The sequence below is a fragment of the Miscanthus floridulus genome, chromosome 6 (assembly GCF_019320115.1).
Source record: "Miscanthus floridulus cultivar M001 chromosome 6, ASM1932011v1, whole genome shotgun sequence".
NCBI classification, from domain to species: domain Eukaryota; kingdom Viridiplantae; phylum Streptophyta; class Magnoliopsida; order Poales; family Poaceae; genus Miscanthus; species Miscanthus floridulus.
In genome coordinates, this window is record NC_089585.1 from 138,324,462 (window position 1) to 138,350,608 (window position 26,147).

A 26,147-nucleotide genomic window follows, 5' to 3' on the forward strand; every position below is an offset into this window, starting at 1 on the left:
CGCTCGGCGCCTCGACCGCCTCGGCGCCAGCACCCTACGCGGCTGCACCCTGCCCTGTGCCGCCCTACGCGGCGGAGCCGTAGACCCTGCAGGCGGCCCGCCACACGCGCCTGCACGCCCTACCCCTGCGCCCCTTCGTCCGCCCTCACCGTTCGGTGAGGTAGAAATTGCCGAAGGCTGTGGTGTCGTGTACTCGTTCTGCTAGGTAGATGCGGGGTCGCATGATCTATCGTTCCGCTAGATACATACTAATAGGGAAGAGATATCTCACACCAGCGAAACGCAACCCGCCTTCGAAGCGACGGGGCAGGAAAAAGCGGACTCTGACTTCTCTCGTTCCACGTTCGTCGTTCTTGAAGGAAAAGCAGAGACTTTTGAGCCTGCGTGCTCTTTTCCCCTCGAATCAGGAGCTGAGACTGGGAGCTTCGGAAGCCTACAACAAGACTTTTCCCATCACGGGCGCAGCTCTTTTCCCATCTGCCCCCGCCCCGCTAGGCCGCTCGCTACTCCTCTGCTCCACCGGTGACCGCCATGCCGCTGCCGGCGATGACCCACTCCTCCGCCTACCTCCTCCCGGCCCCAACCGCCCCGTCCAACCCCACCGGCGCCGCCACGACGACCTACGCGCTCGTCGTCCTCAACCAGCGCCTCCCCCGCTTCGCGCCGCTCCTCTGGTCCCGCGGTGACGCCCCCTCTCCCTCGCCCGCCCCCCACCTCTCGCCATTGCTAGTCGCCTCCCGCTTCGCCTGATCGGTTCCCGCCGCTTAGTCTGACTGACCCGTGTGCTCTTGTTTTTTTTTTCTCGCTCGTGGCCAGCGCTCCTGCGCGTGTGCGCGGACGGGGGCGCCAACCGCGTCTTCGACGGCATGCCGGAGCTTCTCCCGGGCCAGGACCCCGCCGAGGTCCGCACCAGGTGATTGCGAATCCCAACTTCGCCTGTTCCTTCCGTCTGGTCGTCCTTCACGCCGTGTGGTCGGATGAATTGCTCGTCATGTAGTCGATGGAATGCACCAGAGACAACGACGAGTCCTGCTGTATTTGTCTGATTGTGCGCGGATGCGCCGCGAGAGCGATGTAGCTGCTCGCATAGTCGCATGGCGCCAAGGGGTGCCTTGCCGAATCCGGTTTCCAGTTGAGTTGATTCTCAAATATGTTTATTGCGTGCAGCATCTGCCTTGCCACTTCTTTGGAGTACATGGTTTAGCTGGTATCGTTTCCATTCTTGATAAAATCGAAGACGTCCTCCCCATTGTGCTGTAGTTGCTATATCTTGCCATAGAATGCCCGGTTATTTTTTCCCCTTTTTTCTTTTATATAAGGAGTACAAGACATGTAACTTGCTCTTTCAGTTCAATGAAAATCTCTAGTGGTGTTAAAATTATGCTTGTTTTCTCATGTCACACATGTGTCTCAGAGTATCGTTATGTTTGCCATAGATTTGAGAAACCTCTATGCATCTCTTCTCAGATTTAAAAAATTGTTAATCTAATCAATGTTAATCAGCTGAAGATTGGATATTCTGTCAACCAAAGGAGCATGGTTGGTTGGTTTACCATGCCTGTACTAGTTGGCATGAGATGTATACAGTTTGGTTTGTTGGTACAGTTTGGAAGGATTCAGGGCAGTTTTAATTTAATGTATCTTATCATTGTGCAGGTACAAGCCAGATGTAATTAAAGGGGACATGGACTCAATAAGGCCAGAAGTGAAGGAGTATTATTCCAATTTGGTAACTACTGTATTTTTAATATTTAGCATTCATGGTTGAAAATGACAGGCTAATGCTTGGTAGCTCATACCTGAACCTTATAGTCGTCCTGCATTTAACAACTGTCAAGGACAGGTTCGAGTGCACATGTATAATGCTATCAACGTTTTGCCATCTGGGTCCACGTGAATATGTTTGAAGTTCTCCTTTGGCTGCTGCTTTTGGCAATAACAAACTAGATGGATATCAGACCTTGATCTCTGCTCCCTCTGATTTCAAATGCAAGTTGTTGTAGAACCTCTGTTTGTCAGATATTCAGTTCAACCATCAATATGTCAATGATTGTATAGATTGAAAACATAGAATTAGTACTCCTAGATTCTTTATTGAAAATACCTTTACATTGTGGGAAGGTTATGTGGCTAGCTGGTCACAGGAGGCAGATTGGAGTGCTGCTCCATGAGGTTGTGAGTTTGGTTCCAGCAGGTAGCAATATTTAAGACTTCTCAAAAGGCCAGGGCTCTCTCCACTCCTACGTTTTTTTTAAAAAAAATATATAGCATATATTTTTTTATTTGAGTTACATATGTTCTTACAAATCACAAGTCAAAATGTTGTCACAATTAGGACTGTGTCAATGTCCTAGATGACCTACGTTTGTAACTGAAGTGTTTGTTACGATTGCTTTATTAATTACAGTAGTATGTGGAGTGAAAGAGAAATGCTGAAATTACTTGCATAAGTTAGGCATATCAACTGTCCAAACTTCCTAATCTGGAATAAGATATGCCTTGTTTTGTTTTAGATTCTTGTCCAGAGAATCTGTATCGAGAGAAAAAGTAGACATGCAAACATAATGCTCTATTGTTTCATTTGTTGATTGTACTTTGAATACTGCACCTCCGTTATTCATGTACTTTGAATATCCTTGGGAAGGTCATGGGCTAAGAAATTAGGCACTTTGATATCCCCTGTATTTTGTTTCTGATTTACTGCCTTTGGAGAAAATTCATAGAAGCCATTGGTAAATTGAGTGTGCACACGCTGCTTTTAAGATTCTGCCTCCTGTTCCTGCACCCTTGATACTGCCTTCATACTGGAAGTTCTTTTGTCGACTGGGACTGGAGTGACTTATTGATACTCTTGTTTGATTGATTGCAGGGCACAAACATAGTTGATGAATCACATGATCAGGACACAACTGACTTGCACAAATGTGTATCATTTATCACAAGCAATCTCCCTATCCCAGAGAAGTCTAATGTAGTCTATTTAAATTGATCAGAAAAACATCCATTATAACTATGCAATGTCAGCTTAACAGATTTTACTGTGATTTCTCTAACTGCAGCTGTGTATTCTTGTTCTTGGTGCACTCGGTGGAAGGTTCGATCATGAGATGGGGAACATCAATGTATTATACCGCTTTTCAAACATCAAGATCATCCTCCTATCAGATGACTGCTCAATCTTTCTGCTCCCCAAGACACACTCTCACGAGATCCATATTGAGAAATCGGTTGAAGGTCCTCACTGTGGTTTGATTCCCATGGGCGGACCGTCAGCTATCACCACAACCACTGGGCTCCGGTGGAATTTAGGTAAAACCATCACACCCTATAAATCCTTTTTCTTGTATAGTTGTATGGCAACGTCTAAAATCGTTATACTTCACTTCCTCTTCAGATAATACGAGCATGAGGTATGGTGGATTGATAAGCACATCTAACATCGTGGATGACGATAAAGTAACCGTGACTTCAGATTCTGATCTGATTTGGACCATATCGCTTCGGAATTGAGCTAAACTTGCATAATTTTGCATGATTCCATGCCCTAATTTTGTCACCTCAAAGTCGCATGTATTCAGTTCAAATTATTCTGTAACGTGGTGTGATATTGTTTTCCCCTGCATTTTCCAGCTGGATATGTCCATTTGTGTGAACTTATTGCTCATAGTTTAGGAATCCATATGCCCCCAATCTATTCTGCTGTTTGGGCATCTGATCACCAACTTTGTCGAAGTGCATGATTGCAAAAATCTCTTGCATTTCCTTGGCCGTTTTGGATGCATTCGGATGTTTCTAGATGAAGAGCCACCATCAGCTCCTGGCCTCCTGGGACCCTACGCCGACGCTTATCGGCTGGGCTGGAGGATTTTGGCTGGATCGTAGATTATTACTGTTGACTGGTTAGGAGTGGGAGAAAAATACTGTTCCGGTTGAAAATTTACGATCATTTACGAGATCCATCGGTCAACTGAACAGGATGTATGTGAGCTAGTAGTCCTTATCCAATCACAACTCGGCTTCATCCTCTCACTGTCATCGGGCCCAACTATTGCATCAGGCTGGACCCACCCTGATATTTTCCGGTGACTCGTCCTCTGCACCAGGGTCCCACTACCTTTCTCTCCCCAGCCTTCTTCCTTCCGCAAGACCGCGAGTAAAATTTGAGGCTTTTATTCGTGTGTTATTATAAAAGATGGTTCTGATCTATAGAGCACTAAAAAGTTTAAATGTACCTTAATGTCATGATGCTATACTTTCTTGCTTTCCACGTCATTCCGTCCATATTTATCTCTAACGATGTCAAACCGTAGCGAAAAAAGTCTAAAATGCCCTCAGGAATTTATTTTCTCATTTTCTTTTCTTCCTCACTTATTTTATTTTCTCCCTCTCCTCTATCCGATCGGCTAGGCAGCTTCTGCACAGATCCGCGTGCCTCCTGTCGTGCGTCCGTGAACTGGTGGCGCCCATGGGCCACGCCAGCATGGCCACCCCAGCGGCGGCCACCTCCAGCACCGAGTTCCAGCCCACGGCGCGGTGGCGCAGCACCTCCACCTGCGGCGCCCACCCCGCGGATCACCAGCCCGCGCGATGCCGTGCCCGCCTCAACCCGGTCCTGCACCGTAGTGCCCGTACTCGCCACCCACACGAACGCTGCCGAGCTCCGCGCAAGCGTGTCCGGCGACAGCTCCGCCGAGCCCACACGAACGCGGCAGCTCCGCCACGGACGCCGCTTGCGCCGGTGACCACGCCTGCTGCGTCTCGAAGCTGACGTACACCACGGAGCCATCTAGGAACGCGTCCAGCCACGCGCCCACCCGCTCCGCCGCCACCGCGGCCTTCCCACTGCGGTCGCCCCCGACGACGTGGCCATGTCGCCGGCGTCCGACAACGGGCCCACCGTGAACACTTCGTCACCGGGCTGCGCAGAGGGCGTGCGACATGGCGAGGTGGAGCGCATAGGAGGATGAGAAGGTGACGTGTGGCACGCGCGAACCAGCGGCGCGAGTAGCGCGGCATTGCCGGATGGGACAACGACGATGACCGCGAGGCCGCACGCGGCGAGCAGCTCTTTGGCGGCGCTGACGCAGCCGAAGAGTTGACCGGTGAGGGCGTTGGGCACCCAGAACCTCTGCTCCTTCCACCACGTCCGTAGCGCGATCCTCCGCTTGTTAGCCTGCTACCGACGTTGTGGTGCGCGAGCACCAGGACACCCGCGCGCGCTGCGGTGGCTCCCGACGGCAGTGGTCCCTGGCGGCAACCACGACCCGGGGAACGGAGCGGCACATGCGTAGAGGAGAAGAAGGCGGAGCCGACAACGGTTTTGGTTGGGGGCCGAGGACAGCTGCAAGCAGTGGAACACGGCGACGCTCTGTCGATCTCTATCCTTGAGCTGTAATTGACTAAGGTAGGTAGTCCATCAGAACCCCCTTGCCCTCCTCTCCCCCCATGGTCTTCGATTAGAAAATGGTAAAGCTCCAGAGAGCTGCCATGGTGGTTGCAGCGGGCTGCCGTGCCATGTGACTATGCTCTCTTTCCTCTCCCTGGCGGCGTGGCCGTGGCGGCTTCACTCGCTCGCTCGTCCGGATTGGCGGGAGCACGCGGTGGTGGGGGGCGCGCAGTCGGCGGCGGGGCGCACGACCGGCGGTGGGGTGCACGACTGAGATGCCACAACCGCGGCGAAGATGGGTGAGGTCCGTGGCGAAGTCCGCGTGGGCTCTGGCGGCGTGGTCGCGTGGGCAGCGGGGCGCGCGGGGGCACGACTGGAGTCGAGGAGCCACACACGGCCGGCGGCGAGCTACGCGCGTCCAACATCGGGCTCGGGGTGGACTCGCCTCGCCGCGCGCATCCGTCGCTGCCCTCGAGGTCGGCCACGCGCTGACGCTCGCGCAGGCCGAGCCACCATCGTAGTCATGTTTTTGGATAAGACGGAGGTAGATGAAGATGAGGAAGACGGCGACCAGGTCACTTACGGCTTGGCCCTACCGGCTAGAGAAAGAAGGGTATTCGATGCATCGCCACTGATCGGCCCCGCATACCAGGGCTGTTAAACGGTGAAAACGTAATATAAGGTGGACGGAATGACGTGGAATGCAAGAACGTTTAGCATCCTGGCACCCGTGCGTTCAACGTCTTTGGTAATGGCAAGTGTAAAAGGCTCGTAAAATTTCTCTTGATTCGATTTCACGCAGCAGCAATCGCAAGCTCGAAGCTCTAAAATAATCTCTTGTCGACGCCTCTGGAAGGTCAGCAGCTAAATCCAGGTGACCTCCAGTGCTGGAGCCGTACTCAAACCCTAACCCTAGCCCCCAATGGCGGCCGGCGGCGGGGTTCCGTGGGCGGAGCGCGCGCGGGTGGTGGGGACGCAGATCCGCAACAGGTTCCGCGTGGCGCCCGTGGACCACCGATCGCTGTGGCTTCGGGCGGACGGCCGTGTCGCCACGGAGGCGGTCCGGCGGTGGTCGGATCGCGTTCGGGCCCTGCTGCAGAGGGACCGGGGCGGGGATTGGAGCTCCACATCGACAGACACGTCTCCTGAGGCGGCGGCAAAGCCTTCGTCCAGTGCTTTGAGATTCTACAGGAAGAGAGGTATAAATAAGTTTTTTTTTTTGCACCAGTTTGGTTCAAATGTGGTGTGCGGCAGTTTTGCACCTGTGAGTTAATATCACAGCTGTTGGTTCGTCATGACGCTAGTGTGCCCACTTCAGTATTGTAATGGTCGCTGGACGTAAATGTTTACAGCTTCTTTGAACATTTAGTATCAGTTTCACTATTGGAACTGCACCTACGCAAAATCTGGTTGCTACAACTTATGTTTAAGCTTCGATTTTGATCTCATGATAAAAATAAAAGGTGATCGTACTGATGAGTTATTTGTTATTTATCAGTGGGCAAAGAAGTTAATGGGATTGAAGACTCCGTTATTTTCCGTTCACTTCAAGCATTGGCTGTTCCTCTTATTGGCAATGCATGCTATGTTTTTATGCATGGCCTTAACTCAGTTCAGGTATCCTAGCTAACAAGAGAACACTTGAGTACTCTGGTCTAGTTGTTTTGTTTTCTCTAAACTCTGAGGATGTGCAGGTTTATGGTGCAGAGAAGCTTCATCAGGCATTACAAGGGAGACCTAAAGGCAAGGCTCTTCTAACGGTATGGACTATCTTTATTGCAACACATTACTCTTATGCGTATCGTTGGGATGTAGCTTGTAAATCTAAAGGTTTTCAGCTGTGCTTCTAGTCATGCATTGTTTTATCTTTGTAATTTTCATTTTCAGGTCAGCAATCATGTGGCAGCAATGGATGACCCCTTCGTAATTGCCTCCCTTCTCCCACCATCTGTTATGCTGGAAGCACAAAAGCTGAGATGGACACTGTGTGCGACTGATCGTTGCTTTACAAATCCAGTTTTGTCTACATTCTTCAGGTCTGTTAAGGTGTTACCTGTTTCTCGTGGTGAAGGCATCTACCAAAAGGTATTCATCTTATTGTTATCAAGTATTTGACTGTATGGTCTAAAGTTTTTAATGTTGATGAACCGATTTATCTGCACGATTCATATTGTGAAAGCATCAGTATTTTAATTTAGTGAGTAGTGTAAAGGGCAGCCCTAGTGCATGTAGCTCTCTCTTGTGCAGTGTCAGGGGAAGGGTCCGACCACTTGGGTCTTTTGTACGCAGCCTTTCCCTGCATTTCTGCAAGAGGCTGTTTCCAGGACTTGAACCCGTGACCTCATGGTGAAATTGCAAAGGGCAGAGATACTCTTATGTGCCTTCACTTGTCATTTTCCCCCGCATACTTCTGGGGAATAATGGTGGCAATACATAATGAATTTCAACACTAGGCTTTGCAACATTTTGAATAGGAAATTTGCAACAGGCGGAGGTGTGCTATTTTTTTAAAACAATTAGCAGATGTGGATTTGAGAATTATTCTTAGAGAATTCCTTGGTTTAGTGGAAGTAATTGGATGACAAGCATAACAAAGTCTCTGGTAGCTAAAGTACTATATAGTCAAACTTAAGGTATTTATATATTGGTATTCCTTGCTGCATGGGTTTATGCACTTCCTTTTGCCCTCTTCCCAGTTATACAATGTTAATGCCTTTATGCTTTGAATATCATAAGTTATCTTTTTCTGATCTAAAATCGTGGGGTTTGATGTATTACATTTGGACTATTGAATTGGATGCCATCACTGGATGTGCTCTTCACTCGTAGACCTTTTTTTTTCTTTGTTCAGGGAATGGATATGGCACTTTCAAAGCTTAACAGTGGTGGATGGGTTCATATATTTCCTGAAGGGAGCCGTTCAAGGGATGGAGGGAAAACCATTGCTCCTGCCAAGAGAGGTGTTGGAAGGTTAGAAAATTATTTCCTTCCTATACTGTCCTTTTTATTTTTCTAAAGAATACTGGACCACCTACCGCCATCAGTTTGCTTCTGTCTGCATAGCACAACCTGCACTCTGCTTATGCATGTATATTATAGACTTGTGTTTTAAGGTTCTTATTGATGATCAGTTTTGAGTTTTGCTCAGTTTGATTGCCTCTTGTTTTACCAGATTGGTAATGGATGCTGACTGCCTTCCGGTTGTAATACCCTTTGTCCATACTGGGATGCAGGATATAATGCCTGTTGGAAAACGCATCCCCAGAGCAGGGAAAAGGGTGTGTGCCCCTAAACCTACACGACGCATCAAATGCTGTCATAAAATATTTGCTAAATCATTTATTTGATTTTCTAGGTGATTGTGGTTGTGGGTGACCCAATCAACTTTGATGACCTGCTAATTGACAACTGTGATGACACCCAACACATCTCTAGAGGGATCTTGTACGACAAAGCAACAGAAAGAATTGGGCAGCGATTGCAGGAACTCAAGGTAGAAGTTGACAGACTGGCTGCAGAGCAGCGATCTGAACTCCAAAACCACAACGTGAGTGATGATGGATACCGGCTGTGGCAGCAGGTCGATTGGGAAGGGTTTGGCATAGGGAGTTCCATGTTGTCATCAGAACCTTCAGCTGTCCAAGTGCCATCACTGGAAGCAGAGCCTGAACCACACCTGGAAGTGGAACGAAGCGCGTCTCCAGCCCCAAGTGCAGCGATCTCTTACAACGTTGCTGTTCCACACTGGTTCCAGCGTCACGTGGATCCTTCTGAGCTCATGGGGTTTGCTGCGCGTGGCCTGATCAAGAATTGCATGTTCTTAGAGGAAGGTTACAGGGAACTCCAACAGTCGGCTACTACTCTGAACACCTGGTGGATTTCTCGTGCCAACAATGCTGCACACCGATGGAGCACTGCTTAACTGAGGCCATCGCCGCCTGCAGCTATGGAGTACTACGCCTACTGTACATGGTAAACCAGCGCCGTCCACTGTGCAGACTCGGTTGCATTGTCATTGGAACTGTACCAAGGATTGTTCAACTGTCGCATGCAATGTGCATGGTGTGGTAGTACGGTACCGCTTCTTGAAGAAAATGAAACTCCAAACATAAGACTGCGTCCAGAGGTGGTTCTCAAGCATAATACTTCGCGTTTGAACTACTACCTTGATTCCCACATTGATTGGATCCAATGAAGTTTTCTCTCAACCAACAAAACAATTAGCGGATCAATGGAATTTCAGTTGAGGAACGAGAATATTTCACTGTCTACAAAACATGGAGGTTTAATTGTATGGATAACTTAAGCTCGTGAATTGTGATTAAGTACTTTGAAATGAACCAAATAACTCACGAGTATACATACAGCTAGTAAAATATACAAAGATCATATATACTTCACAAAGCATAATAACCAGCACCACCTCGTGAAGATAAACAAGAAATTTCAAACGTGAAGCATGCAGCTATTGATGTTCACAGGAAACCTACCTAAGCTTCATTGGAAAAGCTCACAAACCTTGTCTGGTTATATTCAACAAAGATGCTTCCAGCATTTAGAAACATTCAAAAGTTATTTACATCTAAGGCCCTGTTCGCGTGCCCTTAAACCCGGCTTGATCCGTTTCTTTTTTTCATCCGGAACAGTGTTTTCCTCTCACAAATTTCTCCAGATTCATCTAGAATCCTCCAGAATTTCTCCAAGCGAACGGGGCCTAACTCTAGGGCCTGGCAGGCAGGTATCTTCAGAAACATATGTCAGAACACCCTAGTTCCCTTTGTACATAAGTTGTGGACAGTTTTGATAGATTCCAATTTCTCTCCTTCATGGAGTCAGTGAAAATTGGAATTAGGGTTATCGACTGTACAATTTCTTACATTGGTGGTAAGTGCCACTTGGGCTCTAGGCGTATGATTGTACTTTAGGTAAATGTCCATGTCATCCTCCATCTACACTAGAGGAATGGGCACACGGTATTTCAAGTTATAGGAGACCTTGAGGTTTTGGCACACGTGTAGCTGATCATCGTCATCTACCGAAAACGCGACACAATAGGCTGTTCCCAAAATTCTGAAGTTTTGTCACTGTTCATCTTCTACCAACTGTTGTTGCGACACATTTGGCACGTTTTATTTACATTGATCGAGAGGGAAAAAAACTTTTTTTCGAAAAGTTTTTCATTGACAGGAGCTTTCGTGACTGTTCATGGCTTTACTTTTTGAGCGGTTCAGCAACGCTAGGCATGAATTCAAATAGACCAAAAACTGCACAACTCATGGGCCACAACTCAACCTTGTACTTTTGCTTGTTTTTCTTTTATTTTAAAATCATTTATTTACCAGAATTTATGGCAACGGTACTTTTGCATGTTTTCCTTTTATTTTTTAAAAATCGTTTATTTACCAGAATTTATGGCAACGGTGGAAAGGCAGCAGCATTCACAATCACAAGCTCCCAACGTTCACCCGCGAGTTTGAACGTTTTATAGCCGTTAGACACAGCCGTCCATTCCCCACCCTCCGCATTTTAAATTTCCAACCCCGCCTCATCTTCTCCATTCCCCATTCCCCATTCTCCACTCGCATCAATCGCCGCCGCCACCCATCCTCGAGTACCATTCCAACAACAGCATAAGCCTCTGGCGAACGCGACAGCGACCCATGGCCCTCCGCGCGCTAGACAACACGATGCCCGCGGCCGTCGAGGAGTGGCCCAAGAAGGTGGCTAAGGTGGGCGTCCCCGCCGCTGCCGTCAAGGCCGCCTCGCCCGGGAGCGGCGGCAAGAACAAGAAGAAGGGGAACGACGAGAACGCGGCGCCCAGGGCCACGGCCGCGGCGGCGGAGCAGGCCGTGGAGTACATCCCGTCGGAGGAGCTGACGGCGGCTGCCAGCCCCAAGGCCAAGGCCGCGGGGCTGGTCTCGGACCTGGACTCCAAGGACTGGGTCAGGACCTGCGAGGCGCTCAACGACGCGCGCCGCCTCGCGATCCACCACCCCGCGCTGCTGAGCCCGATCCTGTGAGTTTGATTTGCTGTTGTTACATTCTCGTCCGATTTCGATTTCGGGAACTGTTTTGTCACCCGGTTTAATTCGCGTGGCTGATCCGGCGGCAGAGAGAAGGTGGTGCTGGCGGTCGTGAAGACGATGAAGAGTCCCCGCAGCGCGGTGCTCAAGACGTCCATCATGGCGTGCGCCGACATCTTCAGCACCTTCGGCAACCTCCTCTCCTCCGTCTCCGACGACGCCTTCGACAAGCTGGTACGTGCCGTGTCGCGCTCGCACACCCACCCTCAAGGGACAGTTACAGATCCCAGTTCGCAGCTGCTGACTGACGAGTTCGTCTCCGTTGGCAGCTGCTCCAGCTCCTCCTGAAGGCATCCCAGGACAAGCGGTTCGTGTGCGAGGAGGCCGAGAAGGCGATGCGCGCGATGGCGGCGTCGATGCCGCCGCTGCCGCTGCTGAAGAAGCTCAAGGCGTACGTCCACCACGCCAACCTCAGGGTCAGGGCCAAGGCCGCCGTCGCCATCTCCCACTGCGCCGCCCGGATGGTACGCCACGCCCTGACGCCCAGGAGCAGCTGCGCTCAGTACATATATATGGCTCGATTTCAGGGACTCAGAATTCCCTTTGTTGGCTTGTGCAGGACATCGAGGCAATGAAGGAGTTCGGGATGTCGGCCCTGCTGCAGGTGGCGGCGGAGCTGCTGAACGACCGGCTTCCGGAGGCGAGGGAGGCCGCCCGCGGCGTGGTGGCGTCGATGCACGCGGCCTTCGCCAAGGATGCCGCCGCGAGCGGCCAGGAGGACGACGCGACCGCGTCCTGGGAGAGCCTCTGCTCGCTCAGCCTCCCGCCCATCTCCGCGCAGGCCGTTGCCAAGATCACCGCCTCCTCCTCCTCGCGGTAGCGGGCGCATGCGTTGCTGCGTTGTTTGGGCTCGTCTTCCGGTTCGGTTCAGAAGTAGCGCTGCGTGAGTGAGTGACTGAACTAGCCTAGCCTTTTTGCTAGTTTGTCGCTGCTGCTGCCGCCGCGGCCGAGTTTGTTTGTTTGCTTTGCTCATTCGTTTGTTTCTACACCATGCTATCTCGCATGGTTAGTTCTGTTTATCCCTTCGTGTTATTACAAGAAAAAAAAAACATATGAATTCACATGGCTTACTGGTGTGGTGTCATAACATCAAGCAAAACTTGAAAAGATTCTGGACACATGGAGCAGCAGCAGATATGAACAGGGGCGAAAATTCAGGATCATAAATAGACAAGCCGGAATAATCTATGTCCGAACTATTCGCTGCGCTAGCCAACGGAAGCTAGACCGGTTGGTCCAAGCTTCCTGCGGCACCCCTGAGTTCGATCCCCCTCGGCGCAAATTTCAGGCCTCACGGTAAAAAAAAAAAAAAAAATCTCCAAGTCTGTCCCATGCTAAGATGTTCTTCGTAATGAAAAACCGGTGGGGACGTCATTCCCCACGGATCGAGTTTTTTTTTTTTAATCTATTCGCTGAAGTTTCAGTGTCTACTAGGGAACGGAGGGACGACGGGTCAGACGGCCTGTTCGCTTGTTGGTTTCAGCCAGCCCAAACCAGCCAGCCAACAGTGTTTTTCTCTCACAATAAACCAGCACCAGCCAGCCCAAACCAGTCCAGAAACCAACCAGCGAACAGGCCGAGAAACTGAGATGGGCACCGAGCTCAAACTCATCCAGCAAAGCAACCAAACAAACCCAAGCTTCTCTCAATCCCCAAATCTGTCGCATCCATCCATCGGTAAACGACGTCAGAATCGTCCTTAGCCGAGCAACTGGTTTTATAATTAGTCTATATTTAATACTCCATACATGTATCTAAATATTCATTGTGACAAGAATTTTAGGAGGAGGTGTAGTAACCAAAGGCCTGGTTGCTGCAAGTCATATCAAATGTTTGGACACATATATGGAGTATTAAATATAGACTAATTACGAAACTAATTGCACAACTTGCGACTAATTTGCGAGACGAATCTTTTAAGCCTAATTAGTCCATGATTTGATAACGGATGCTACAGTAAATATGTGCTAATGATGAATTAATTAGGCTTAAAAATTCAGCATTAGTCCATGATTGGCAACGGATTGCTACAGTAAATATGTGCTAATGACAGATTAATTAGGCTTAAAAATAGTCTCGAAAATTAGTCGGTAATTAGTTTTGTAATTAATTTATATTTAATGCTCTCTGTAATCTAAACCTTCGATGTCACGTGAGGAGCGACTAAAGTGCGAGGCACGTTCGTTCGTTCGTTCCCCCGCCTGTCAGATTGTCAGCCTGTCACTGCCCAAGTGCCAGTGGGTTCAATCATTCGCCGTGCAAGAGTGAGGAGTGAGAACCAACACGAGCAGCAACATTCCTAGTCGTAGGCGAGCAGCGAATTTGCTTCAAGGAATCGGAATCCTCCTCCCGTCTCTTATCCATACACCCGTGACCCCCCGTCTGCGTCACGCAGGTTTTGGCTACTTGCACGAGCGTCCATGGACGGGAGCAGCAAAAAGGTCGTTGAGCTCAAGGCGCACGGCGACGTCGCGGAGGAGGACCCCGCCCGTCGCGGCGGTCCGGGCACGGATGATGCCGATGACAACGAGAAGGCGCCTCGCCGGAGCAGGCGGATTGCTTCCCTCGACGTCTTCCGCGGCCTCACCGTCGCGGTAAGTGCCTCTCTCATGGACCATGGCAGCCAAATTATTAGGAGCAGTAGGAATAAGGTTTCTGAAGTTGTTCACAATTGCAAACCAGGGATTGAGCGGTGGGGATACAGATGTTTGGATTTTGTTTCTCTCCCCCCCTGGTTGCTACTATATTCCTTACTGATAGGACTCATAAACTGAGAATTCGTATTGCAAATCTGGGTGCCTGAATGCTTCAGCACTCGAGAGATCAGGGAGTGCTGAGTTGTCTGTCACTTGCCAGTGTTCAGTGTCTGTGCATAACGTACCGGCGCGCGCGCGGTGTGCTCGTTTATATGCAGCTGATGATACTGGTGGACGGCGCCGGCGGCGAGTGGCCGGTCATCGGGCACGCGCCGTGGAACGGCTGCAACCTCGCGGACTTCGCCATGCCCTTCTTCCTCTTCATCGTCGGCATGGCCATTCCCCTCTCCCTCAAGGTCCGTCCGTCCATCCCATCCATGCTGTTTGTCTCACGTTCATCCATGTCTGCATCAATTAGGGTCCCTTTCCACACTCTCTCTTACACGCCACGATGCCATCGGTCAAGTCTGAATTCGACACCGATCAACTGAAACGCAAACTGAAAGCTGCTTACTGATGTCACTGTTTCGTATTCGTTGGCCTAACCTTTTTCTTGTCTTGGGACAAATCATAAATGTAACAGAGGATCCCGGACCGTGGCCGAGCCGTGAGAAGAGTAGTCATAAGAACACTGAAGCTGCTGTTCTGGGGCATCCTGTTGCAAGGTTATTCTGCTGTATATATATGCCTGCGCTTCGAATCCTGAATGTGTTTTGCAAGTCTATAGGCTCGTGCAAAAAAGCTGATTAGCAATGGTGAATGTGTTTTGTGTTCAGGAGGTTACTCCCATGCTCCGGACGAACTGACTTATGGAGTCGACATGAAGCACGTAAGATGGGGTGGAATCCTCCAGGTGCGAATCTGAATACTAATATTTTTCCTCATCTCTGAACCTGAGAAAAAAAATGGGGGGATGTGTGGTGTGCTATTCAAAATAATTCGGTTCTTGCTCCTCCAGAGGATCGCTCTTGCGTATTTAGTGGTTGCAGTTCTAGAGATTGTCACAAAAGATGCAAAGATTCAGGATCAGTCAAGTTCAGGCTTCTCTATATTCAGAATGTATTTCTCCCAATGGTATGCAAGGTTTGATTTTTCTTTCAAGTTCCGAAAGGTTTCATTTCGACACGCTGACAGCGTGCTGTGTGTGTGCATTTGCAAGGATTGTTGCATGCTGCATCCTAGTGATCTACCTGGCCCTTGTGTATGGGATTTATGTTCCTGACTGGGAGTTCAGAGTGCGAAATGTTGATAGCCCAAACTATGGGAAAGTTTTGACGGTACGTGGTTCCTCCGGTCACTTTATTTCTCACGCTTTCGTTTCGCTAAAATTTGGTTTATGATGATTTGTTGTGAGAGGAAAATATTGTTCGTTTGCTGAAAAGTACTGCTGAAGTAGCTAATTGCTACTGTTTTTTTTTCTTTTGTGAAATAGTACTATGAGTCTGACTCATCTGCATTGTTCCCTAATGTCTAGGTGACGTGTGGTACAAGGGGGGTATTAGACCCTCCTTGCAACGCTGTAGGCTACATTGACCGCAAAATCCTTGGCATCAATCACATGTACCAGAAACCAGCATGGAGAAGGCACAGGGTTTGTGTTCTCTGACAAAACAAAGCTTTGCTGGTGCCTACTGTTATTTTCAGTGCTTAATTCAGTAGTACTATGGTGGTCCATGCAGGCCTGCACTGATGATTCCCCACATGAGGGTCCTTTCAGAAACGATGCCCCGGCATGGTGTGTTGCACCATTCGAACCTGAAGGGATACTAAGGTACCTGTCATGCTACATCTGTTCACCGTGTCATATCCAAAGTTAAGTTCTTACAGTAGCGGTAGTAAGTAGTAACTAAATGTGAAGGGTAAATCTGCCTGAATTGGCCTACTGAATTGGATTCCTCGTCTACCAATTCAGCTAACAGTATTGCTTTTGTTGATTCCGCAGCTCACTTTCTGCGGTGCTGAGTACGATCATCGGTGTTCACTACGGGCATGTGCTTGTCCATATGAAGGTGATGCTATTATTATCTCTCGTTTTCAGCTCTATTACTGTGTGGTGTCAGAAAGCAGAGATCGCAACACGCATACTTACATAGTGACATGTGTTGTTTCTGAAATTCCAGAGTCATACAGACAGGCTGAGGCAGTGGGTTACCATGGGCATAGCTCTTCTTGTTCTCGGAATCATTCTACACTTTTCACATGGTATAATAAAAAGCATGCAGATGACTCAAGTGTCATCTTCCATATGAGTTAGCATTAGCTCATCTGAATTCTGCTTGACAAGCAGCTTTTTTACACGTTTCCTTGCAGCAATCCCACTTAACAAGCAGCTCTACACATTCAGTTACATCTGCGTCACCGCCGGCGCTGCTGGAGTCGTGTTCTCCGTGCTCTACTTCTTGGTAAATGCCTTATCCATGATTCCGTACATTTTTGTGTCTGAAGATTCAAGATTGCTTAGAAAAAACATGGAAAATGCCTTGCTTACAGGTTGACATCCTGAGCCTGCGCTACGTCTTCGCGCCGCTGCAGTGGATCGGCATGAACGCGATGCTGGTGTATGTGATGGCCGCGGAAGGCATCTTCGAGGGGTTCCTCATCGGGTGGTACTACGAGGGCACCAACAACACTCTGGTAAATAAAAGCTACTGGATTTCTTCAGTTGAGTTGACGAGAGCATGCAACTGACATCAGAAGCTTTGTGTTGGTTGGTTTGCTGCAGGTTTACTGGGTGAGGAAGCACGTGTTCGTGAAGGTGTGGCACTCCACCAGGGTGGGCATCCTCCTCTACGTCCTCTTTGCCCAGATCCTCTTCTGGGCGCTCGTCTCCGGCGTCCTCCACCGCGCTCGCCTCTACTGGAAACTCTAGCGAGGATCATACACAGACAGTAGCATGTTCTTGTTTGAATCATATTGGAATTGAATATGATACCTCAAACTCAAATCAGATGTATATAAGTTAGTGTCACGGTTGTTGGTAGTAAATCACATGCCTGAATCATACGACAACGAATCAAACGACTACTACAAATAGTCTGGCAAACTGTCAGGATCAAAGGCCATCGAGTCATGGAGATCCCGGTAATCTGGCGGGAGATACTGCAAATGATCGCGCCGGCACACCGGGCACGTCGACGCCTTGTGGAACCACGCGGCGATGCACCTGGGGTGGAAGCCGTGCGTGCACCCCGGCAGGTCCGTCACCTCGTCCGCTTCCCGCGACATCTCCTCGAAGCAGATGGAGCACGACGGCGCCTCGCCGTCGCCGTCGTTCCCGCTCCTCCCGGCCGGGTCACCGCCGTCGTTCTCGGCGCACGCAAGCAGCAGCGCCTTGGCCTCGCAGTACACGAACTCAAAGTGGACGCTGATGTCAACGATCACCTCGAACGTGGCGGCGCCGCCGCCGCCACCGTCGCCCTGCACGGCTATTGTTAACGGATTGTGGACGCCTTCGCCTGTCAGCCCGGTTCTCCGCGCTCCCGTAACGCTTGCCATGCACACGACATGCGCACGCCGCGCCATCACCAGTCGCCATCGTCCCCGCACGCACTTTGTTGATGAAGTTCTTGGGAGAGAAGGGTACACCGTACACAACGAGTCGTTTGATTCCATGATGAAGCGGTTCCATTAATTTCGTATGACAAATTGAAAATAATCATGGCAAGATGGAAATACAACGAGCAGATTTATACCATACGAGCAGTTTCGTCGATACAAGGCAGGCAGGACAATTGTTTGTTGAGTCGGCACGTAGGTAGTACAGCTAGCAAGGCCCTATGTCCCCTATGCAGCTATGGTGCGGCCACCGTCGGCGCAGATGACCTGGCCCGTGACGTAGGACGCGGCGGGCATGCAGAGGAACGCGACGAGGGACGCGATCTCCTCGGGCTCCCCGAGGCGGCCGATGGGCACCCGCGCCTCCTCCGCCGCCACCATCCTCGCCTCCGTCTCCGGGTCCAGCTTCAACCCGTTGTTGCTCGAGATGTCCGTGCGGACGGCGCCCGGCGCGACGCAGTTGATCCGCACGCCGTCCCCCGCCCACTCGGCGGCGAGGCTGCGCGTGAGCTGGTTCAGCCCGCCCTTGGTCGCCGAGTACACCGCCAGCGCCGGGTACGCGACCAGCCCCGCGATGGAGGACACGTTCACCACCGAGGCGCCGCCTCCCCCGCCGGCCGCCTCCACGAGCAGCGGGTGCGCCAGCTGCGCGAGGTGGAAGCAGGACTCGAGGTTGGTGGCCATGAGGCGCGTGTAGTCGCCGGGCGCCGTGTCCGTGGCCGCGGCAAACATTGTCTGCCCGGCGTTGTTGACGAGGATGTCCAGCTTGGGCCCCAGCTCCGCCCGCGCCGCGGACACCAGCCGGTCCCGGTCACCCCGCACCGACACGTCGCAGACGGACGCCGTGACGCGCCCCGTCAGGCGGGCGTCGGCGGCCCACGCGCGCAGGCACTCGTCCAGGTCGGCGGCGGTGCGGGCGCACGTGTGCACGCGTACCCCGAACCCCGCCAGCTCCTCCACGATCGCGCGCCTGGGACATACGTATGCTCGTGTCATGTGTCAGCCCGCATGCACGCAGGCATGCATGTGTGGACGTGGATGTGTATGTGTATGTGTAGCTTAGTTACCCGATCCCCTTGCTTCCTCCGGTGACGAGCGCCGTCTTGCCGGCGAGGCTCCACCGTTCCTCCCTGCTCCGGCTGGCCGCCGCTGCCATGGAGGTAGCTCGCACTCGCACACGATTTGTCGGCGTTTCTTTGTGTGCAGTGAGACGAAAGATGTATATATGGATATATCCCATTGTAGTCGCAGTCCGCGGGATATATATACTGATACGCTGACAACTGAGTCTGTGAAGGGCACTGCTGGCCACTGTATTGGATTCTCCATCACCAGATGAATACAGATGCCTAGTTTCTTCGCCTTGTCTCACGCGCCTTGTGAATATCTACTGAGTGCACGGTGGCGTGTTTTCCAACTCCAAAATGCACTCACGCAGGTGGCGTGGACCGTGGATGCCGCCCGCCCGGCCGGCACCTCTGTTGCGTTGCGGTTTTGCGACGGGCTCAAACTAGGACGCAAGGTCGTTCAACTCGAGGTCTTCTTCTCCCGCGTAGCTAGCCAACATTCTTCAGGTTCGCCGTGGCGTGCCGCTTCACCGACCCGAAATTCCTCCAAGGGCTGATCTGTTCGAGGCACGGAGGATTCATGCCAATGCATCTTGGCTAAGCTGAATCATCGGTTTATTGAAATTAGTTTACAGTTATTAGTGTGTATGGCTTCTTTTAACCTAAAGAACTCTCATTTCTCTAGTTTTGACGTGGATAAACGTGTGAGGGCTCGCTGAAATTTATGTTGAGGATTTTGATGTTGGTGACCTGTTTTGCCAAATGAACTTAAAGCCTTTATGAATTGTTTTAGGGGAACTCAAGAATTTTTTTGGATGTACTGAGCTTGGAAAAGTTATTGAAATTGTCGAAAAGACTAAAATGGACAACTTATCTATTGGCTTATCGTCTCATAGCGTTAGCATTGATACTTCTAGTGTCAACAGCTTCGGTTGAGAGGATATTTTCGGCCGTAGAAGTAAAATGAACGACGAATGCCTCAATAACTTGATGATATGCTACAATCAGAAGAAAATATTTAGAAGCATTAATCTATACCTAATAATAAAAATGTAAAATTTTCACCATAACTTTTTTGCTGCCTTAACTTTTTTTTAAACCTCTTTTTTCCACTCCGGTATGTTTGTATATATTTTTTCCTGATCCTATCCGGGTTCTATTTCAGTCCGGGTTGTATTCGTATTATTATTTTTTCCTACTAAAGAGAGAAAATTTCAGCCATTTTTTCCCCTCTTTTTCCACCGGTATGCTTGTATATATTTTTTTCTTATTTTTTTCCTACTAAAAGAAGGAAAATTTAATCGTTTTTTTTTTGTCTGGAAAATTTTTCGTCTGTCCACTCTAATCCAATCCGTCTCATAATCATAATCACAATCTACTGAAAGCCCCCCTTTGATGGACTCCTGTGCCGTTCCTTCCCCAAACACATATATATCCTTCCCCAAACACATATATGGACGCACCCAAATCACCGTGGGATCTCCTTCCCAAAATCGAATCCAATATAATACAAAATCGAATACAATACACATCAAATACCAACAAAGGTTGTAAATACTAGCCATCGGCATCTCATGTCACCACTACTCATCAAATCAGAATAGATCGAATCGAGGCCACCACAATATCTGCACGAATCGGTCGAAGAGAAATTAGAGAAAGATTCGAATCGAGGAAACTCAGAGAAAAAAAATCAAACACCGACGGGGTCGCGCCTCCAGGCCGCCCGGGGCGCCCGCGCCGCCGCCTCCAAGCCGCCAGCCAAGTCCGCCGGCGCCGCCACCTCTGCCCTCGTCGGCTAGGGCGCCCGCGCCGTCGCCTCCCCGCCCCCCATGTGCGCGGCCAGCTGCACGCACACCTAGCCAGGTCTTCCGTGCGCGCCGGACAGGGCCAGGAGCGCGCCCATGGTCCGATTTGCACCGGCCACGCGGGCGGAGTCCGGCACAGGGAGCGGTGCAGGCGGCGCAAGTGGAGGCCGGCGCGGGGAGCGTTGGAGGCCACGCCACGAGTAGAGGCCGGCGTGGGGAGCGTAGCAGAGGTGACGCGGCATAGAGAGGCCGAGAATCCTCGCGGACGTCGCTCTCTCTCGCCGATGCTGGTGGGTGTCGTGCGTTGGGCACGGATGAGGCTGAACTCGCAAGGACCCATGTGGTTGGATAAGATGGAGAATTGGAGACGAAGTAAATAATGAAGGAGGAAAAACAAAAAGAAAAAGAAAAGAAAGGAAATATAGTAGGAGGGGGTTTAATGGTTTATACATGGGAAAGAGGTGGAAGTAGAAAACAACGGCGTCTGATTAGCTGACTGGGCATATAAGTACATGGGCAAGAGGTTGACGTGCTACCGTTCTTTGGCTGGCTAGCTAGCTAGCAAGTATGTATCTCTCTAGTACTACCTCCGTTTTCGTTAATTTGTCACTGAATTTTTACTGTAGCAATTTTGATCATACATTTTTTCTGCAAAAGATTTTTAGATACATCAAGTTTTCACATATATAATTCTTTATTGAACATACTTCATTAGTGTTATATACATTGAAGTATCTAAGATTTTTTAAGAAGAAAAAACAGATGATTAAATTTGCTACAGTAAAAAGTTGCTGACAAGTAAACACAAACGGAGGGAAGTATATATTAAAGAGAGAAAAACAAATTGTCCATCGTTTTCAAATTTTTGATAAGGATCTGATGGACCTAATCTCTTGGCGTACAAGTTAGAATAGCGTGTTCAAGTATGGGATGGACTTCGATTCCAAACGAATTATAATATGGAGAATTTTCATGGTTCACCACTCTCTTTGGTGCTCATGCTGAGTTAGAATGTTTTTAATCCTCACATACCTATACAAGCTAAAAACAACATGTGTCCACGCATAATATGGAATTCGGTTCCGAGCCGAGTTAAAATGTATGATGTGATTGTTGAATAAATCTTCGAGCCATAATTCTAGGTGATCCTGCAATAAGATATACATCCTACGTGTGCCCCACCTCCGCACGCCCAGGCCTGGTCCACCCACCATGAAGGAGAGGAGCAAGGACAACGCCACCAATGGAGGAGAGGAGGAGCAGGGGAGGAGAGGAGAGGAGGAGCATGGACCGCGTGGACAGATGGGGTGGCGGTTGCTAAGGAAGTGTTAGAGCTAGGGTTTTATTTTTGGATGAAATATTGTATATCAGTAGGGTAGCGAGTCACCCTCGGGCCGTCCCATGCCGGCACGGCGTGCCAGGGGTGCGGCCTAGGCATGGCCCTATGGTCGAACCTGGCTGGCACGAGCCCGACAATTAGAGTGTATAATGTGATCATTGATTAAAATCTTCAAGTCTCTCATGCCCATATGAGTTAATGTAGCTCCAGACACAGTATGAAAGTTCGGTCTCGGGGTCTGAGTACAAGAGAAATTGAAACGCATGGTGTGATCATTGGATAAATGTCCAAGCCATTAGTTCCCATACGAGTTATAGAAGTGTGCACTCAGATATTCTAAAATGAATTGAAACACGAGACTAATCTCAAGTCTCAAGTTATTCATTTAGTCGCATAAGTTATACGTCCCGTTGCAACGCACGGGCATATTTGCTAGTAATGAAAAAAATCAAAAAGGGTTTCAAGAGATGAAAAACCGATGTATGTTATTGCCTAAAAAAATTAGTGGTACGCGTTGTTCTCTTCTAATTTCATAATTTAGAAGTCCATATTTGTTTGACTAGTTAATTGTCTTTTTTGTGTAGATTGCTTGTGGCAATGAATAATGGCCGTCACTCGTCATCTATTAGTTTGGTAAATTAGCCTTTTTGTATGGGAAAACTGCATCCTTTATTTTTCATGATGTATTTTATGTTTTTCATGGTTAATTGATATTTTGATATAAAACTACTTCAAACTACTATATTTGTCTTCCATGAGACCATGGACACGTAAACCAAGCCATATATGCATGTAGTCCTCATGGATACAGTTTGCATTCAATTTCCCCCCTGCCCACGCCCTCGGTTCTCGCTATGTAGCCGCTCTCCACGCCCCGCAGACCAGGCGCCGCCACCCCCGCCCTCAGCCGACCACACCGAGAAAGCTGTTCATGAAGCTGTTTAAAAAAAAACAGTGGTGAAGTTGAGTTGTACCAAACACGACCTTAATCTAATTTTACATACCTTCAACTTGCGTTGAATTTATACTAAACTTTTACTAGAGCTACAGTAATTGTTTCAGTGTAATTTGTACATAGAACTGGTGTGACTAAAAATTTCAGATGTTGAGAAAGGAATATTTCACTCGATTCCTAACGCCTTTGAATTCGATTGTGGAACTCACGTGCCGGGAAGCGTGACCGGCCGCATTCAAACGGACGGACGGCGGGCAATTCCGGGTCATGGTGTGCATCGGCGCTTTGCTTTCGCTTTTGTTCGCCCTGGAGTGGCGGCCGGCGGGGCAGCGGGCAGCCAACCGGTGGCGCACGCAAAGCATGCAGCACGTACACAGCGAGGCAGAGGCAGAGGGAGCCAAGCAACTAATTAAACTCAAAGCGCTTCCTACCAACTGAAAAGGCGAAAAAAGCTAAGCCAAGGTGGGGATCAGATCAGAAGAATTATCCAAATGTCGCCGCCCTGCGGGCCGCCACCGGAGCACCACATCTCCCTTGCAGGCTAAGCGAGCTACACCTTTTTGTTTGCGCCGTCCGCGCCGATCCTATATATACATCCATCCACCTCCACCACCCAGGCACCCAGCACGGCAAAAAGCCTAGCACCAAGATAGCCGCACTTGCTAACTGTCTCGTCTCTCGTAGCCCCATCCCAGTCCCATCCATCGGCGGGCAAACCTCCTCGAAAAAATTTAGGGGGGCTGAACAAAAGAATAGAGGTTTTTTTATCTTCTCTTAACCTTAGTCCCTCCTACCTAATACATGTATGCATAAAATTTTAAGAGATAGCTTAGAGAAACTCCACGTGCTCAGGATGGGTAGGGGGGGCTGAAGCCCCCCTAGCCCCACCGCTGGATCCGTCCATGCGTACAGCTGCTGTAGTATATATATAATATGGAGGTGCACGCGGCGCCGGCGGTGGGGAAGCGGCTGTGGAGCTACGTGCGCGCGGCCTTCTTCATGGCGCGCAACGGCAAGCGCAAGCTCCTCCTCAGCATGCACCTCCTCGCCAACAAGCGCCGCACCAAGGCCGTCACGCGCGCCGTCGCCAACCTCCTCACCCACCACTCCCACGCCCACCACGGCACCGACTACGCGCTGCGCCGCCGCGACTACGAGTTCTCCTGCTCCAACAGCCCCGCGGACCCCGCGGCGGCCTCCTCCTCCTCCAGCAGGCGCCGCCTCGCCTACTTCCCCTGCCTCGGCGCGGTGGCCGAGGAGGAGAGCTACGAGTACGGGTACCAGTACGACGGGTACGGCTCCCTCTCCCCCCACGACGCCGAGCCCGCGCCGCCTCTCGCTAGGATCGACTACTACGCCGCCGCCGCATCATCGCCCGCGCCACCTTCGTCGCCCGGGGACCTCGACCTCGCGCCGGGCGATGAGAAGGAGTACGCCTGCGCGCTGTCGGCGTCGGCGTCGCCCGCGCTGCTGCTCCCGGGCGCCAGCGGCGAGTTCTCCGTGCGGGTGTCCAACTACTCGTCTGAGGACGAAGGCGTCGGCGACCAGGCCGTGGACGCCGACGCGGAGGAGTTCATCCGCCGCTTCTACGACCAGCTCCGCCGCCAGAACACCGTCGCGCTGCTCCCCTACTACATGCAGCAGGAATCCATCGCCGCCGCGTGATCGCGCCGGCCGGCCGGCTGCTGGACCCTTTTGCAGCATGCCGCGTGATTGCCGCTGGCCATGTGATCGCTCGGGGTCGGAGATGATCGTGATCATCAACCACACGTCACGTACTCAGGTACTGTGCCTTGGTTGGATGCATGGATTCCTTTGCTTCGCACGTTGCTTGGTGTTCATGCATGGGATCCGGTGTACAGCACATAATGTACTCCTATCCTATATGCAGTAGGTGCCTATGTTTTTTTGCACGTACATGTGTATATATGTATCGTGATGTGAAGAACAGAAGAACCAGGGTCTTTGAGTCCCCGTTGTTTTGGTTGCTGGGACACGACTGCAGATACAAGCAAGCTGCTGTGTAGGACTCTTAGTTTATTTCGTTGTTGCACCATATGTATTGCACATTTTTCTTCTTCTTTTGTGTGTATGTACTGTGTTAGCAATAATAGCAAATCATGCATGTAACCACTAGATATCTAAGCTACTCCTATGTACTGTACTACTAGATACGGAATAAACTTTGTTGAGCATCGCCAAGAGTTCCCTGAATCCCTTCCTAATCCTTGGTTTTTAGCAAGATAAAAAAAAATCCCTCTCCAATAACTCCTAATACATCCTCCTAATCTTTTAGAACTTGAGAAAAATCACCCTGTTCCACGTAAAGTTACGCACTTCCGAGTCACGTGTATCTTCTCTCTCACGCGCGTGTTTGTCGGGCAATCTAAATGTGGAAGGGCGTGGAAAGAATAAAGAGTAGGAAAGAGTTCTTGATGCAAATATACAAGAGAGAAAGAATATATAAAAGTGGTTAGGATAATTTAGAAATAGTATAGGATTCCTGATGTAAAATTGTCTTCTATATTTTAGGAGTGGATTATTAGAAACTCTTGGAGATGACCTTCTTTATTTCTTCTGATACCTTTTTAGGAGTCGTAAAACTTCTTATTTTTAGAAAGAAAATAATCGTCCACAAGACCAGAACACATGATTTTGTATCGCGTGTGTGTGTTGGACTACTACGACTTGCCTTACATTTATATTATAACCTCTTATGTTTAATCTCTTCTCTTCAACTAAAATATACGGATTGTCAACATCTACCCGACAGGACCAAAACACTCATGCGATCCATATCCGGCAGACAAATAATCACCGCATCTCATGCGATCCATATCCGGCAGGCAAATAATCATCGCATAGAGACACTGGAAGGCAAGTAAATAAAATAGAATAAAACTCACGGAATCACCGGCAGACAAATAATCACCGCATCTCATGCGATCCATATCCGGCAGGCAAATAATCATCGCATAGAGACACTGGAAGGCAAGTAAATAAAATAGAATAAAACTCACGGAATCACCGGTAGACAAATAATCACCGCATAGAGACACGGAAAGACAAGTAAATAAAATAGAATAAACAGAAAGAGAATTATGGGAAGAGAAAGAAATTTATTGGAATATCACTACGCAATGATCATAATCGTTTGTCACATTCTAAAATTTCTGATTTTGGGTTGTGCATAGAAAACACTAAATAAAATGAATTATTTTAATATTTGGATAAAATTTACCAAGTTTAGTTTGAGCT

General features: G+C 49.6%; 4 protein-coding genes and 1 long non-coding RNA gene across 5 annotated transcripts; 3 read left to right on the forward strand and 2 right to left on the reverse strand.

The window, feature by feature from the left end:
* Positions 1–293: 293 nt before the first annotated feature.
* Positions 294–9,746, forward strand: LOC136457107 (uncharacterized). The gene is made up of 11 exons (XM_066457149.1): positions 294–682; positions 817–913; positions 1,657–1,729; positions 2,870–2,971; positions 3,060–3,309; positions 6,885–7,003; positions 7,081–7,146; positions 7,274–7,471; positions 8,238–8,356; positions 8,559–8,664; positions 8,742–9,746. The coding sequence occupies exons 1-11, from the start codon at positions 532–534 to the stop codon at positions 9,306–9,308; spliced, it is 1,848 nt and encodes a 615-aa protein (XP_066313246.1). The 5' UTR covers positions 294–531; the 3' UTR covers positions 9,309–9,746.
* A 1,194-nt stretch (positions 9,747–10,940) lies between these two features.
* Positions 10,941–17,150, forward strand: LOC136461335 (uncharacterized). The gene is made up of 18 exons (XM_066460674.1): positions 10,941–11,402; positions 11,499–11,643; positions 11,739–11,933; positions 12,029–12,288; positions 12,391–12,427; positions 13,779–14,063; positions 14,384–14,521; positions 14,749–14,830; positions 14,942–15,018; positions 15,124–15,239; positions 15,325–15,442; positions 15,640–15,756; positions 15,845–15,936; positions 16,108–16,174; positions 16,286–16,367; positions 16,476–16,567; positions 16,656–16,799; positions 16,888–17,150. The coding sequence occupies exons 1-18, from the start codon at positions 11,047–11,049 to the stop codon at positions 17,032–17,034; spliced, it is 2,550 nt and encodes an 849-aa protein (XP_066316771.1). The 5' UTR covers positions 10,941–11,046; the 3' UTR covers positions 17,035–17,150.
* Positions 17,151–17,758: 608 nt separating this feature from the next.
* Positions 17,759–18,934, reverse strand: LOC136457106 (noroxomaritidine/norcraugsodine reductase-like). Its single transcript, XM_066457148.1, has 2 exons — positions 18,788–18,934; positions 17,759–18,690 (listed from the first exon to the last, which is right to left on the reverse strand). Exons 1-2 carry the CDS (start codon positions 18,874–18,876, stop codon positions 17,949–17,951), a joined length of 831 nt encoding a protein of 276 aa, XP_066313245.1. The 5' UTR covers positions 18,877–18,934; the 3' UTR covers positions 17,759–17,948.
* A 1,322-nt stretch (positions 18,935–20,256) lies between these two features.
* On the reverse strand, positions 20,257–20,956 carry LOC136459840 (uncharacterized). The gene is made up of 2 exons (XR_010760276.1): positions 20,493–20,956; positions 20,257–20,415 (listed from the first exon to the last, which is right to left on the reverse strand). It is a non-coding gene; the product is annotated as an uncharacterized lncRNA (long non-coding RNA).
* A 2,866-nt stretch (positions 20,957–23,822) lies between these two features.
* Positions 23,823–24,638, forward strand: LOC136459842 (uncharacterized). Its single transcript, XM_066459671.1, has one exon. The coding sequence runs from the start codon at positions 23,823–23,825 to the stop codon at positions 24,552–24,554; it is 732 nt and encodes a 243-aa protein (XP_066315768.1). The 3' UTR covers positions 24,555–24,638.
* Positions 24,639–26,147: the final 1,509 nt, after the last annotated feature.

Coding starts and splice junctions, on each gene's coding strand:
- LOC136457107 (XM_066457149.1), top strand. CDS start 532: ATGCCGCTGCCGGCGATGACCCACTCCTCCGCCTACCTCCTCCCGGCC. Junction 1,730..2,869: donor AGGAGTATTATTCCAATTTG/GTAACTACTGTA, acceptor GATTGATTGCAG/GGCACAAACATAGTTGATGA. Junction 3,310..6,884: donor TGGGCTCCGGTGGAATTTAG/GTAAAACCATCA, acceptor GTTATTTATCAG/TGGGCAAAGAAGTTAATGGG.
- LOC136461335 (XM_066460674.1), top strand. CDS start 11,047: ATGGCCCTCCGCGCGCTAGACAACACGATGCCCGCGGCCGTCGAGGAG. Junction 11,934..12,028: donor CCCACTGCGCCGCCCGGATG/GTACGCCACGCC, acceptor TGGCTTGTGCAG/GACATCGAGGCAATGAAGGA. Junction 12,428..13,778: donor CGCCGCGGCCGAGTTTGTTT/GTTTGCTTTGCT, acceptor TCCTAGTCGTAG/GCGAGCAGCGAATTTGCTTC.
- LOC136457106 (XM_066457148.1), bottom strand. CDS start 18,876: ATGGCAGCGGCGGCCAGCCGGAGCAGGGAGGAACGGTGGAGCCTCGCC. Junction 18,691..18,787: donor GGAGGAAGCAAGGGGATCGG/GTAACTAAGCTA, acceptor CGTATGTCCCAG/GCGCGCGATCGTGGAGGAGC.
- LOC136459842 (XM_066459671.1), top strand. CDS start 23,823: ATGGAGGTGCACGCGGCGCCGGCGGTGGGGAAGCGGCTGTGGAGCTAC.